The 15,690-nt window shown below is 38.9% G+C and overlaps 1 protein-coding gene across 4 annotated transcripts in view; it reads left to right on the forward strand.

Moving 5' to 3' along the window:
- Positions 1 to 15,690, forward strand: part of CPED1 (cadherin like and PC-esterase domain containing 1) — a 155,357-nt gene that overhangs the window by 64,600 nt on the left and 75,067 nt on the right. For all 4 annotated transcript variants that reach the window (XM_066318562.1, XM_066318561.1, XM_066318564.1 and 1 more), the window contains 7 exons: positions 1,517 to 1,659; positions 2,966 to 3,038; positions 4,483 to 4,650; positions 6,804 to 6,908; positions 7,977 to 8,146; positions 13,804 to 13,871; positions 14,189 to 14,233. In XM_066318562.1, coding sequence (XP_066174659.1) covers positions 1,517 to 1,659; positions 2,966 to 3,038; positions 4,483 to 4,650; positions 6,804 to 6,908; positions 7,977 to 8,146; positions 13,804 to 13,871; positions 14,189 to 14,233 — 772 coding nt within the window. The remainder of the gene's footprint in view (positions 1 to 1,516; positions 1,660 to 2,965; positions 3,039 to 4,482; positions 4,651 to 6,803; positions 6,909 to 7,976; positions 8,147 to 13,803; positions 13,872 to 14,188; positions 14,234 to 15,690) is intronic.

Below are 15,690 nucleotides of genomic sequence, written 5' to 3' on the forward strand. Positions count from 1 at the left end.
AGCCTGGAGAAGCTTCTCAGGGGCCAGAGGGATGTCATCAAGGTGCATGAACCGCTGAAGGGAGGCAGTAAAGAAGACAAAGTCCCTCTTCAGTGGTGCCTAGTGGCAGAACAGGAGGCCATGGGCACAAATTGAAACATGGCATGTTCCTTCTGAGCATCAGAAAACACTTTTTACTTCAAGGGTGACCCAGCAGTGGCACAGGTTACCCAGAGAAGTTGTGGAAATCTTTATCCTTGGAGGTATTCAAAAGCTTTCTGGACACAATTCTGGGTGACCCTGGCTGTTGGACCAGATGAGCTGCAGAGCTCCCTGTGGTGCTGTGCCATGCTTTGGAGCTAAAACATCACATGAAGCTGTTTCACAGACTTTTCCAATCCCAGGCTTGGGTAAGCCATCTGCTGTGGGTACTTGTCCATGGCTGTGGCAGTCCAAGGCACACAGAGAGGGGCCAAGGGCACCAGTCCTCAGGAGGGTTGTCTGCAGAAGCCTCCCTGCTTCCATCATGTTCCCCCACTGGGCCATGTGTGATAACAGAAAAGATATACTGGCATACTACTAAATGTAGTAGAAAAATTTCCAGAAATATTCACAAAATTTTCCTTTCTCAGTGTTAATGCAAAATGTGTTCTGTGTATATTTTACATGCTGTATTTTTGAAGATAATATTTTTTTTTTTTTTTGCTGTGTGAAAGTGTCTCTTTGCTAATATAGTACTACTGTATTATCTAACAGTTTTACAGAGTTCAGACCCTAACTGAGTTCTGTGCTGTTTGATAATTCTAATGGGAATATGGTTCAAAGGCAGCCCCTTCCTTAGCACCAAGGACTCTGCTACTACAAAAGCTCTCTATGTCCCACTCCTCACTGGGTCTGTGTGCTGCTGCAGTTGTTTCCCTGAATCTCTGAAGTGATGATAGGGGTGAGGAGTGATGAAAGGACCTGAGGACAGTCCTGTGCAGGCCAGTAAATGGGCAATTGGGGGGATTCATGAGTCTGAAAACCACAGGATACGCAGAGTTTGGTCAGAACACAGGCTGCAGTGGCTGATCATTTTTCCAACATCTTTCTTCTATATTCTGTTTAAAGCTTTTTGACCAGAGGTATGGACTTGTGGTCAAGGCCAAGAGGGATAACCCTTGGCACGGTATGTTAAGGAAAGAGAAGGCTTTGACTTTGAGTGTGCTTTTACCCATTGATGAAAATACAAGCATTTGTGAGTCTGTTTGCCTAGAACTGGTGACAGCAAAAGGTTTTATCAAAGTAAGCTTAGATTCTGAGCAGTGTTTTTTAAAAATACATTCATACAGATTTTGTTTCTTATTTGTAAATAAAAAGTAATTCTCTATTAGTATGTGGGGTGGAGCCTTTCATTCCACTTTATTGTACAAATGAATAAGAATTGAAGATGATATTCCAAAGCAATTTTTCTTTCTATCAACCTTTTAGTTTATGATTTAAAGCACTGATTTATTGTAAATGCTAAAAAAAAAAATATATGTATTCTCTTTCACAGCTGCAAAGGTTTTTTGAGATATTCTTCAGAAAGAGTTCTCCCCAACAAGCCTTCAACAACATGAAGGAGGCTATAAACAAACTTCTGCTTATAACTGAGGTCTTCAGCAAATCATCGTCCTCAGGACCAAATTCTTTCAATCAGTAAGTGATTTGCAGTAGTCATTGCAATGCTAGGGTCAAGGTAGCTCCTTAGAACAGAATCAGAATTGCAGAGGATACAAGAATCTTAGAAAAAAGCTTCCCATCTATTTCATCCTTCTTTATCAAGTAAGGACACGCTGCATTTAAGGAGAGCAGCTCTTCAATATCCACAGTGTTTCTAGTTTGTGCAAAGGTCATGATGAGTCCTTAGGACCGGATGCTGTCCTAATGAAGTGTTTCAGGCAGCACAAATGAACAGAAATCACTCACAATTGGGCCAGTCCTAACATATATAGAGCTGTATTTGCTTCCAGTGGCCATTCTGTCATATGTCAGGTGTTTAATGCTCGAGTACCCAGATAGTTCAGAGCTGGCTCTGGCAGGCAGTCTGAACAAGAGACACTGTAAAACACTCCATAAAGTGTACATTGTGAAATACACCTAGGCACCAACAATCACATTTCTGTGTCTAATCACTACTCTTAGTGTTCTAATTCTTACCCATAAATCAACCTCAATTAGGTAATATTTTCGCTAAATAAAATTAATATTTGTTCTATGTAGGTTATGTCCCATCCCTGACATTTTTATGAAAAGTACTAAATAAGTTACTATTTATTAAATTTATGTGTTTAAGCTATTTTGAGAACCAGGTGTTTTAGTAGCAGTAATGTAAAGATCATTTGAGAAGTTGGGAATAAAGCTTATATTGTGAGCAGAGAGGGTAGCAAGGAGGGGAGGAGTGTAATGATGATGAAGGTATTTCAACAGTGGTGCAAAACCTCTTTTTTACCAATGAAACGAATTCTCTTGTTTGTGTAACACAAGACTTGCTTCTAACTCCTGGCCCATGCCTCCAAACGTCCCCACAGCTGCAGCAGAGCTCTTTGGCTTCAGTGAGCCTGGGGTGGTTCACCATCCCTTCCCCTCCAAACATCCTCAAAGCTTTTGCAGGGCCTCATTCACTCTCTTCCAAAGGCATTTCTTCCTTCAGCATAATTCACCTCCCTCTGTCAATCATTAAAACCACTTTGATATAGCACTATCTTCATCACCTTAAAATCTGACTCCTTCCATGTTTAACGCTGCAGGCTCTTCTCAGAAATTCATCCAGTGTGTATCACATGTTGTTTCTCGACCTCTGTGTGTTGAATTTTGCTGTGTACAGGCACATGGTTCAGTGCTAGGCTGATGATGGGAAACAATGATCTTCAAGGTCTTTTCCAACCTAAATTATTCTATGATTCTGTATTTCACACCAGTCCCTAACCTCGCTGAAACTCATTTCTTTGCTGTTGTATTTCAGGTGCAGCCAATGTTTTCAAATGCTAACCTTTGACATTGGATTCAGCATGTCCATACACCCAGTAGTTCTTAAGGTGAGAAAATGCCACAAATTATTGCTTGACTCAAAAAAATTACACCAAGGAGACAGCAGAAGGCCCTCTTTGATAGGTACCCTCAAATGTCTAAAAATGTACCAATACTTGAATATTAATTTTGGCTGATTGTGGAGAGTTTCTGTAGAAGAAACCAGAATAGTCAGAGTTCCTGTGGGGAAATTCACCACACCATCAAAACGTGCAAACTTTTCAGTTTACATTAAAAACCTAACCATTATCCTAAATGGATATCAGTGAAACAAAATCCATAGGAAGCATGGCCTGAAAGTGGAGTTAGGTGTTAAACGTGACAGAACAAAGACGAATGGAGGAAGTTAAAAAACCACAATTGGCTTTTCATACAAATTAAAGCTCTCCATAAATTGGATTGTGTTTCTTCATTTCATTACCTGCTTGGGCTCCACTGTGCTGCCTTCTTCCTGGATGATCCACCAGGAAAAGCGAAATGTAAAATGTTTTTTTTGTATTTATGGCATACAAATGTTAAAGGAAATTGGTTCATTTATCCCCACTTAAAATCTGTTCAAGGTTCTAGTAATAACAGTGCAGGCAATCTCTGCATTCCTCAGGAAAAAAAAATCTTTTAAACACATAGGAAAAATGCACATATGAAAGGAAGTTTGCAGAATTTAAAATCCATGAAGACAATATTTTTTTTTAAATTGAAGAAGCCCTAATTAGCTAGTATAAGAAATGTGGTATGTCATAACAATTCAGTAATTTTATACCAGGCTGTAAAAAAATTATCCCAGAAGAATTTAAAAAACTAAACATGAGACATAATGTTTACCTGTCTCTGTAGAAGTTTCAACCATTATCCAGTATGCATAAATTTATAGTTAATATATAGTATAAGTTAATAGGATTTAGTAGTTTCTTGTGAAAAAATAATGGCTCTAGAAAAATAGCTGTTGATAATTAATGCAGTATCGACTTTGAATATTATAACTTGGAAATTATGGTATGCACACAACCTATTCATATCGATGTTATATTTGTGTTCGGGCTAAAAGAATGGTTCAGTTGTGTTTCATAACCATGACATTTTTCATTGTAAAACTTAAACTTTCATCCACAGTCACAGATATTCCGTAGTAACGCTTAGCACATGAGTTTTTCAAGAGTTATTTTAACATACAAAATTCGATATTTTTAATGGAATTTCCCCTGGAATAAGGAATAAAAAGGCTTTTGGCAGGTGCCTGCAGTACCGCAGCGTGTCCACGGGAGGGCAGCAAAGGTCGGGGATGGGCTGGACAGACACCGAGGGGCGGAGTTTGTTTTATAATCCTCTGCCGCTTTGATGGTTATCACCTTGTTTAAAGGTCCCGTTTAGTATTTATTGCTATCAGGAGACCGGAATTGTTATTAAAAATATAATTTTTTTGTAATTTTTTCATAATTTTTTTTTTTCCAACAGGTACACGAATACTTTGACTTTCAAGTTGAGAATGAATTGACTATTCAGGACCAAATTTCCAAAGAAATTCTTTTTGAAGATACGTTTAAATTTCTCTTATCTAATGAATCCTCAACATCCAGTTTCACAGAAGTTTTGCAAAAAATATATGGATCGTCTGTGAGCAAGGTAGTTCATTCCAACCTCCTCTTATTATTGTTTGGAAATCCTTAATTTTGAATTTTATGCCTCTGAAATAGTTTGTGCCAGCTTATAGAATGATGAATTTATTTATTCAAAACCGTAATTTATTGTATTCTGGGGAGTAAAACTCTAATTATATTGAACAATTCATTTTTCTTTTGTAAATTTTCTGCTCTCAAATTACGTCATTTTCAAAAATACTGTGCAAGAAAGATATATTTAAAATCTTTAAAAAGTAATTTTCCCACTATTTTTAAATGATCTTTTCAGTATACAGATTTGTGTTTTCACAATTTCATCCAGAATTGGTTAACTCATTCATGGAGATCCATGAGCACCACAATTAAATTTTGTTTCTTACTACTTTGTGTCTTATTCTCAATGCAAGATCCAGTTCCAGGTTGTTTTTTTTTTAATTATTATTATTTATAGAATCAGCACAAATTTTGCTTCATTAGCAAAAACAATTTCTGACAAGCTGAGATCTCTTTTAGAAGTATTTCTCTCAGTCTGGGAGGTTTTAAAGATGCATTTCTAATGAGCCCCTGCTTGAAAGACTAACAGAGACTAAATTATCCAGGCAACTCCTTCCTCTTGGACAGATGTGGCTAAAACAGGGTCGTGGGTTCTAAATTTGTGTCAGGATAGAGAGCTGCAGACATCCAGATGTGTAGGGATGTGATTACCCAGCCCGTGTTCCAGAGAGCAGGATTTCCTGGGGTTTATTCCTACACAAAGCACAGAACTGGGGCTTTATTCTAGACTGAAAAGTGGGATGAGCTATCACAGAGCTGGGGCTTTATTCTAGACTGAAAAGTGGGATGAGCTATCACAGAGCTGGGGCTTTATTCTAGACTGAAAAGTGGGATGAGCTATCACAGAACTGGGCTTTATTCTAGACTGAAAAGTGGGATGAGCTATCACAGAACTGGGCTTTATTCTAGACTGAAAAGTGAGATGAGCTATCACAGAACTGGGGCTTTATTCTAGACTGAAAAGTGGGATGAGCTATCACAGAGCTGGGGCTTTATTCTAGACTGAAAAGTGGGATGACCTATCACAGAACTGGGGCTTTATTCTAGACTGAAAAGTGAGATGAGCTATCACAGAACTGGGGCTTTATTCTAGACTGAAAAGTGGGATGAGCTATCACAGAGCTGGGGCTTTATTCTAGACTGAAAAGTGAGATGAGCTATCACAGAGCTGGGGCTTTATTCTAGACTGAAAAGTGGGATGAGCTATCACAGAGCTGGGGCTTTATTCTAGACTGAAAAGTGGGATGAGCTATCACAGAACTGGGGCTTTATTCTAGACTGAAAAGTGAGATGAGCTATCACAGAGCTGGGGCTTTATTCTAGACTGAAAAGTGGGATGAGCTATCACAGAGCTGGGGCTTTATTCTAGACTGAAAAGTGGGATGAGCTATCACAGAGCTGGGGCTTTATTCTAGACTGAAAAGTGGGATGAGCTATCACAGAGCTGGGGCTTTATTCTAGACTGAAAAGTGGGATGAGCTATCACAGAGCTGGGGCTTTATTCTAGACTGAAAAGTGGGATGAGCTATCACAGAACTGGGGCTTTATTCTAGACTGAAAAGTGGGATGAGCTATCACAGAGCTGGGGCTTTATTCTAGAATGAAAAGTGGGATGAGCTATCACAGAACTGGGCTTTATCCTAGACTGAAAAGTGGGATGACCTATCACAGAGCTGGGGCTTTATTCTAGACTGAAAAGTGAGATGAGCTATCACAGAACTGGGCTTTATTCTAGACTGAAAAGTGGGATGAGCTATCACAGAGCTGGGGCTTTATTCTAGACTGAAAAGTGGGATGAGCTATCACAGAGCCGGGGCTTTATTCTAGACTGAAAAGTGGGATGAGCTATCACAGAGCTGGGGCTTTATTCTAGACTGAAAAGTGGGATGAGCTATCACAGAACTGGGGCTTTATTCTAGACTGAAAAGTGGGATGAGCTATCACAGAGCTGGGGCTTTATTCTAGACTGAAAAGTGGGATGAGCTATCACAGAGCTGGCTGAGAGCTGCTGTAACTTGTTCCTCTGCTCAGTGAAGGGACTGGGGGCTAATGAAAGCATTTTCCATGTGGTTTCACCAGAACGTGCTGCCCTTTCCTTCACAGGGTGGAACATACAACAGAGAAGATGAGCAGTGTTTCTCTCTGGAAGAGATAAATTCAGTGATTACTTTCATAAAGGAGCTGAAGAGCCTTGGACGATTTGAGCTGGTAAAATAAACAGGGTTTTGTTTTATTGGATAGGTAGTTTTTGTAAATCTCTTAACATTTCTCCTTCATTACCATTCTCTGCTGTCTGTGGCATGTGGAATTAGGCTGGATGGGCAGGGAAGGAAGGAGATAGAGGTAACACTGATTTTACTGGGGTGCATCATTTGAATTTAATTTAAAATAGATAAAAATATACAACAGAGTGTTGGAGCTGAGTGTCCACTGAAAAGGACAGCTAAAGCAGAAACAGAGACCAGGAAATAGAAGGAAAGGAAAAGAAGGAAAACAATGTAAATGACTAATGAGGTGGTAAGAAAACAGGATGATAACGAATCAAACAGGAGAGAGTGGAAGGACTGAAGAAAGTACAGTACTCAGATCATGACCAGAGAGTAGATGTAGATGAAAAAGTGGCAAAAAAAAGAAAAAAAAAAAACCTGCAGGTGAAATATGTCATGTTTTCTTCTTCTTCACGCTTTGAATTCATTTTTGGAGAACACAGATGGAGGAATAACAATCAGTGTCTGTGAATAGGCATAGTTAATGAGGGGGATGGGGAATATTCAGAAAATAAAGGATCTGCAACTGAGTCTGTTGTTCAGAAAGTGTGAATTATGTCAGGATTTCTATGAGACTTCCTGGATGGAGACTGATGACACTTTCTGAAGATGCAGTGAGTTTAACAGATCTGGAATTCACAGAATCACCTGTGTTGGAAGGGGCTCAGAGGGATCATCAACTCCAACTCTTAAGCGAATGGCCAATGCAGGGATTGACCTGTAACCTTGGCATTATTGGCTTCCCACTCTGACCAACTGAGACAACCTCAGGGCCAGGTCAGAGGCAGAGGAGATCAACTTCCACCCCAATACTGGTAACCAATACTGGTAACCAATACTGGTAACCCTGATGTGCAACTCTGGCCATGACAGTCCTTTTCTTACTGTGTAGGAGAGAGCATTACTGTATAACCAGCCCTATGCTGTAGATACTGCCTTCTGATGGTTTTTCCCATGAACTCCACAAATATTATATGATGTTTTCTCAAATCAATGTCTTTCTTTTCAGCTTTTCCCTTCCCCTGCACCCAAGATGCAGATGTTGCTGCGTGACCTTTATCAAATGGCAGACCCAAGGAGGCGCCTTCGTCCAGCCCTGACTGGGCATTGGTTGCTTTCCAGTGTCCTTCAGCACTTCCAGGTCATGAATAAAGGGGCACACACAAATCTTTCAGAGGGGTAAGAGAACTATTATATATGTTGAGGGTGTTTTCTCAAGTTATATGACTGCAATATCTCCAGTGGGCATCATAAAACCAGTTCCTTCAGAAGATGTAGGTGTAGTTGCCTCCCTTGAGATGAAGGTCCATCATCCCACGTGGGGCCCTGTCAGGCTTCTGCCATTAGAACTGCAGCTAGGTTTCTAATAGAACAGATTCTGCTCCTCTATCTAATATGAAGGACTCTGGATTGAAAATAATTCAGAACTATAGCAATTTAAAAAAAAAATTAATCAAGTTTATTTTTTTCTAAACAACTGCAAACTCTAAATTGGGAGCATTTCCCAGAGGTAAGACTGTCTTAACTTATGAACCAATTCAAAGCAAAACTGTAAAGAAAATATAAAATTTCAGGTGAAGATCTCTTCCAAAAAAATTAGTAATTTTGATTGGCTCCAAATTTTCTGTCCAACGAAAGACAAGTCAGAGAGCATAATATCTGAGAACCACATTTTAACTCTTTGTGAATAGATGGAAAAAAATGCTGTAATTACAGGGTTAGATCCACTGAGCTTTTGGCAAGAAGTTTTAACTTTCCTGAGGAGAACAAAGAGGAAGGAAAGGACAGAACAAGGGAACAAGAGAGGGTGGGTGGGTGGATGGGAGGAAGGAAGGAGGAAACTTATATTATACAGTATGTTTAATCTAAAATTTTTCAAAACGTGTTTTCTGTTTTCATTATCTCTTAGCTAATGACGTTTCATATGCATGTATGCCACACTAACTCCTGCCATTTATGATTTACCAACAAGGGCTTGGGAACAGAGGCACATTTAGACAATGTGTATGTTCCATTCCACTGAGTCTCGAGACGAATGTGTGAATGATTTTAGTTTGTACATTTTGCTGGGAGACTGCTGTAGTGAGTATACAAGGCATCTTTAAGATTTCTTAAGTTTTAATTTTGTTGCTCATTGAATTAGGCGTGGCTTTCAGCAAATCAATCATTAGCTGTATGTTTGCTTTAATGTAAAGGGGAGCTTATGCTTTCTCACTGTGCTAAGTAACTGTTTATTAGTGTTTTAAATATGCACAGCTCCATGAAAGTGCTAAATTATTGTTAGTGCCCCACTCTGATCACTCCAATCACTTCACTCCAGTGAGAAGTAACTCAAAGATGCAGCTGCTTGCATTCATATGTAAGCCCTTGCCCTTTTGCAGAAATATTTGGGTTTGCATATCAAAGCATACCAGCCTTTAGCAGCTTTCTGTTCTAATCTAAGCTGTGCCACTCACTCACTTTGAGCAAGCCCCTTGGCCTCTTTTTTTTCCTTCAAGCTCAACATTATTGTCTGTATATAAATATGTAGAAGCACCATGACCTTTCTCCAGGGCATAGGCCAATCTGCTTCTTTACTCTGTACTTTTCTGCAGTGGCTAAGCTAATAACACCATTCCCTTCATTCACTGTATAAAAAAACATGTCCTTTGACATTGCTAAATCAGAATCTTCCACTCCTTTAGCTCCATGCGTGTGAGGGTGATGTATGTGTCAGATATACAAATGATTATACTTAATTGCAAGGAAGAAAGAGCTTGGTTGTAGTTACTCCCCAGATAACTCAGGTATACATTCTCCTTGAGCTTTGATTAACTTTTTTTTTCTCAGCTTTGATGAGTTTGTGTATCAGAACACTTCTGAATTTCTTCAGTTAAGGCTGGGTTGTTCAGTCGATTTATTTAACAGTTCTTATTTCTCTGACTGTGGGAAACTGGTATTTCCATTTATCAAATCCAGCGATAGCATAACTGACTGTCCAAGCAGACAAGAAATATATGAGAAAAGCAGCGACTTCCGACTGAGGCCTTGTACAATGACTTTGTTCACTGATCATGACTCCATAGGAAGAAGGCAGGATATTAAGCTGTTTCCTAGTGTTCATATTTTAACTCATTTCATCTGTATGAGTAGTGTTGAAACCTTAAATAGCATCGGTGAACTCTCTGAATTCCTTCCACAGGAGATGTAAAAAGAACTCTAGAAACTTATCTCAAACTATAATGAAATAATTACAGCCCAGGTGAAAATGACCACCTCAGATGTGTTGGTATAAGATATTACACCTAACATGTAGTATGAAAAAATTATCTGCACTTTTCATGGACTTTTTTCAACTCCATGCAGTTTATACTTGTGATGTGACTAGGACATACATAACTTTTGGAATAGGGGCAGTGAGGTGTCATGGAAAGTTTATTTGGTTGTTCAGCATGGAAGAATCAGATTAGTGACTAAATCTAACCCTTCAGCATCTGCAAAAGACAAAGGCCTAAGCAGGTCAAAGAGCTGGAAATGGTTTTTGAAATCAACTGATGTATTTGGAAAAGAGGTTCTAACTTATATGCAAGCTCTTTTTTAGTTCAAACTGGAAGCGTCTGAATTTGGGCTGAAAATACTTTTTGGAATTTATCTTGGTCATGTCAGTTATCTGGAAAGTCTGAGAAATTAACATTTAGGACTATGGGACAGAAAAAGGCAGTGACAAAGGAAGACAAGGCTAAGATCTAGAATGAAGACAAGACCTGGAATGGGAGGAGTGAGAGACAGAAGGAAGGAGGAAACAAGAGAGACAGTTGGGATTAAGTGCCAGGAGATTAATCCCACTCTTCATCTGCATGTTTTTATTTCTCTTCTGAAAATCAGGACAAGGTATTTCATTTAAGGACCCAAATGTCCTCATGGAAACTCTGTGACTGAAGCCAAACAAACACTCTACAAAACAGGGAGTTTATTTTGAAGAAAGAAGTGCATAACATCATGTAAAGAAAGAAAATTCATAACTCTACTGAATATTGAAATAGTCTCAATCTTGAGTTTATGAACCCTTAAAAGTTGTATCATTCACAACTAACACATCCATCAGAGACAACAAAAGTGACTAGTTTTTTTTCTTTTTATCTTTTAATCATGTGAAATATTCTATTTCTACATGACCTCCATTGCTTATGTCTGATTGGATAGACCATCAGAGCTGTATTACTATTGCTGCTCCCAATCCTTTGCCTTTCTTGTTTGCTGGATCAGAGATTTCTAAAGAGCAGGTTCACAGTCAGTAGTTTGTGCTGTACACGTTGGGAATCTTTTGAAAGGTGCTTTGACAGGCCTGCACTCCCCAAGGGTCCTGATATACAGGCATTAGCTTCATTAGAGCTAACTGCAGTGTGGAGGCAAAGAGCACATCTGGACCTGACACCTCCAAGATACTTCAGCCCACAGGGGGCCACTCAAACAGATAAAGGTCCTTTCTTGAGCCTGTGAAGGAGAGCAGTCTGCAAAGTTCTCTGTGTTAGGAGCAGCCTCATATCTGCATCACATCTCAGTCTGCTGATTGCAAGGAGCCTGGACAAAGGCAAGCTTCATGGTGCTGATGACTGAAAAGCTCTGCAGGCTGCAGCAGAGATAAATCACTGAACCAGAGTCATTCATACTGGAAAGGTTTCTCTCATCCTATCACTGATTATGTGGGAGGATGACTCCACCTGGCTACAGCCTCATTGCAGGGAGTTGTAGAGAGCAATAAAGGTCTCTCCTGAGCCTCTTCTTCTCACCTCACTGAGCCACTCCTCACAGGGCTTGTGCTCCAGCCCCTTGCCCAGCTTCATGACCCTTCTCTGGACATGCTCCAGCACCTTGATGTCTTTTACGTAGTGAGAAGCCAAAACTGAACATAAGATTCAAGTGTGGCCTCAGCAGTGCTGAGAGCAGGGGACAACCACTGCCCCAGCCCTGCTGGCCATGTTGTAATCCCAGTATCTTTCTCTAATATGATTTCTAAATATTGCATTTTGCTACCTCACTGTAATCAGATGTAGTTATTATATGTCTCTTCGTGCTGTCTGATATTAATTACAGTCCCCACAGATTTGAGACTCACACAGGTCATGCTGTTCCTTTGTGATAAGAGACCTTGCAGTTGTGGTGGCTGCCACACTCTAAGGTGTTCTGTGACAAACCCAAGTCAGAGAATTTTAGTTTTACAGAGTTAAGACATGTTGCTTTCACCATAAAACAGGGTTTGGGACCAGGTGAACAGAAAGGAACAGCAGAGAGAAAAAATGTATTTTGTTTGGGCGCCAGATGTAGGAAGCAAAGTGACACAGTCCCCAGGCAGGTGCAAAGGAGAGATAATTTATTGCAAAAAACCCCCAGGCCTTTTTAAGCAGCCAGCTTTTATCTGTTACATGGTTTTACATCACAACAAACATCATCCAGCCAAGCCCCATACACCAGAGTGTGAACACACCATGGTTATAGAACTTGTTTTCCATCTAATTCATCCAAGTCACTTCCCTCTTCTCCTGAGCCGAAGCAGCAGGTCTGAGCCAGGATCTACAAGGGTAATAAGACCCTTATTTTATGAAGCTTTACCTGTATGCAACACTCTTTGACAGATGTTAGCTGTTACTTCCTTGACGAGCAGAAAGAGGGGTGCAAAAATTACTTACAACTTGGACAGCAAAGCCCTCCAAGATAGTGAAGTGCCTCCTTTGAAGCGGGTAATGAATTTGCATGAAATTAGGGTGGTGTCTAGACACTGCAAGCTCAAAGCCACATTTTCCTGCACACCCAAAGACACAGATCTGCCAGCTGCTTCTTTCCTTATCTCATTGACTTAATGCAGAAATCTGTTTTATCACTGGACAGTTTCTTATCACTGGGCAGTTTTTATCACTGGACAATTTATCTTTTTCCACGGTTGACCTCAATTCTGCTTTCAGAAGCTGCTGTTGAAACGTCAGTGATGGATGATTGCACAGAGCAGTATTGCTGCCTCCCTTCCTTGGCACAGACAGTGGCTTTGTTACCTTCCAAATCCAAACTGCAGGATCCAGAAAGAAGCTGCATTATGAGAGCTTCTAGAGGAAAAATTAGGAGGAAAACCAGTGAAAGGTTGAAGAAATGCTAATGGGCCTCCAAAAAGGTCCATCATCAGCCAGAGGATTGAAGAGAAGCCTACTCCTTTTTTTTCTACCAAATTTCAACTTGAAAGAAAAATGCTACCAAAATTTAGCTTTAAAGAAAAAAAATCTGCAGAGTTCACGATGTGGGCATCACTGACATGTTGGTTATTAATTGCAATTAAGTAATTTAAACAGAAATTTTACATACACACACACACTGGATCTGTTTTGAATTTGTAAACAAAACAAAACTCATAGTGGCTCCATTTTAGGAATTCATCCTAATGTCAGTACAGATAATCCCCTGGAGACATGCCTTCATTTTTATTAATTCTTTTTGAACAAAGTCTAACTTTAATCTCAAGTACATGCAAAAATCTATCATAGAAGCAGTTAAGAGATATGGTCTGGTTTATTTTCTTCTTGGCTATTTCTACTCTTCTTTTTTTCCAGCAATGCAACTGTGTTTTGGAATTTATTTCTTTTTTTTTTCTATTGATGTGATTTGCTGCCATGTATTATGGAATGTGTTTTCTGTTCCATTAACTCAAGTGATATCTCTAGGGCTGGGAATATGAATCCAGAAGGTTCATTTTTCTATGAAGAATACTGAAATACCATGTCCTGGTATACCATAGAGGTATTTTTGCAAAATATTTCGTTGTTTCTGTTCCTTTCATTCATGTAGAAATGTGTGTGCTATTGAATTGGCAGGCAACTTTCTCAAGAAGATATGAGTCCTAAGCAGAATGTTCCTTCTGACTTCAGGAAGAATCATCAGGGTAAGGGTTCAGAGTGAGATCTTTTATATACAGTATTTGTATTATTTCAATAACATGGATTTAGATCACATTGCCTTGCATTCCAGCTGGAAAGTCTAAGCTTATCACATTTAAAATAGCAATTTCTTCCTTATCTTATGTAAGTTGCTACGTGGAGCCCATGAGCAGCATTTGCAAGGCTCAAGTAAAGATCTTGCACTGTAAAGAAAAAAAAAATTACAATGTGCCTCTTAAAAGTAAAAGATGATTGCTTCTTGAGTAGGACTATAATCAGGGTGAGAACAGAAAATTATTGGCTCTTTCTGTTTGTCTTTCAGCATTGCATTATTCCAGTAAGACTGGAGAAAGACAATGCAGTTATGGTAAGTAAAGGTCTTTCTAGACCACAAAGGGGAAAAAATTTCTTGAAAAAATTTCTTGGGTTTCTCTAGGTGATCTCTAGGTTAATAGAGTATCTGTAGGCTTTTACTGAGAAAAAAAGGATTTTTAAGTAGCAAGGATGTTTATTAACACTCAATAAATGGGCTATTATGTTAAATAAAACCCAAAATTAAACGTACAAGCATATGTGAGTATTCCAGCACTCATTGATCCCTTGTCACACTTCAATAGACTTTTTCCCCACTCTTCCCAATAACATCAGCATACATTGCTTCTTGTGGGAAAACCTTTAAACTTGTCTGCAGTTTAATAAGCTTTATTTAAAGCTTTGTCTTCAGCTCGATAATGGAGTATTAAGGAGCTGCTTGAGAGATGAGGATTTTTTTTCTAAAATACCTGCTTGTAGGAATATTGAAAGTATTTTTAAAGATGTAAAATATGTTTTTCTTTGGTGGTAGCAATGCTTTCTGCTGATTTCCTCATTCCCAAATTGTCTGAGGTGCACATTTGTAAACGTGAATCCATTGCTCTATGGTGGAAAGTTTTTGCTGCACATTGAGCCTCATGTCCCCTCTGTTTCTGAGTTGATGCTGCCTCCAGGAGTTATTGTTGTGCCACAGAGGCCAGAAATACTCCTGGGCTGGCTGACTGGCATCACTGCTCTAATTGCATGATCCTTTATTTTAAAAACACCTCAATTAATTTTACTTTGAAATTCCTCCTCATTTTTAAGTTAGTAGTGAGACAACATTTCTAAGTAAGGCATAGAGAATATGGAGAAATGTTTATACTCATCTTTAGGGTTTTTTTAAATACCTTCTTTGTGTCAATGGGGAAGACTCTATTCCCCAACAAAATTAGCCCAAAATCTTTTATTTCATTGGAATATCTTCCCTTAAATTTTAGTATTTTAATCTATGGAAGAGAGTTCTCCAATTTCCCTGTTTTGTTTCTCACGACAAATATTTCAGGGTAGAAATAAAAATATTTGCGTCATTTTTGATCCTTTTAAGCCACAAGATTTTTCAGATATTAGAGTAAAGGAGTTTCCTATCTGTAATATTTTCTGAAGTACCCAGTTTAAAACATGTATTAATGAATATATGTGTAAAGCAGTTTTGAATGTGTGCATACTGCAAATCTGATTCCAATAGGCTGGATTAAAATATTTGTCATGAGTAGGTTGCCAACAAATATTTATTCTCATGAGTAATTTGGCAAACACTATGAAATAAAGGACACATTTGAGCAAATAGGATTTGATTGTGGAGATTTCATACGCAGGAAAGGAGCTGGAATTTGTTGATATAGGAATTTTAATAAAACATTCTTCCAGCTGTACTAGAAATGACCCCTTGGGTCTTGATGTCTCCATGTGACTTGTTCTTATGAATAGTAGGAGTATGTCTAACTTATTTTGATTTTTATTGGAAATTAC

The sequence above is a fragment of the Sylvia atricapilla genome, chromosome 5 (genome assembly GCF_009819655.1).
Source record: "Sylvia atricapilla isolate bSylAtr1 chromosome 5, bSylAtr1.pri, whole genome shotgun sequence".
NCBI classification, from domain to species: domain Eukaryota; kingdom Metazoa; phylum Chordata; class Aves; order Passeriformes; family Sylviidae; genus Sylvia; species Sylvia atricapilla.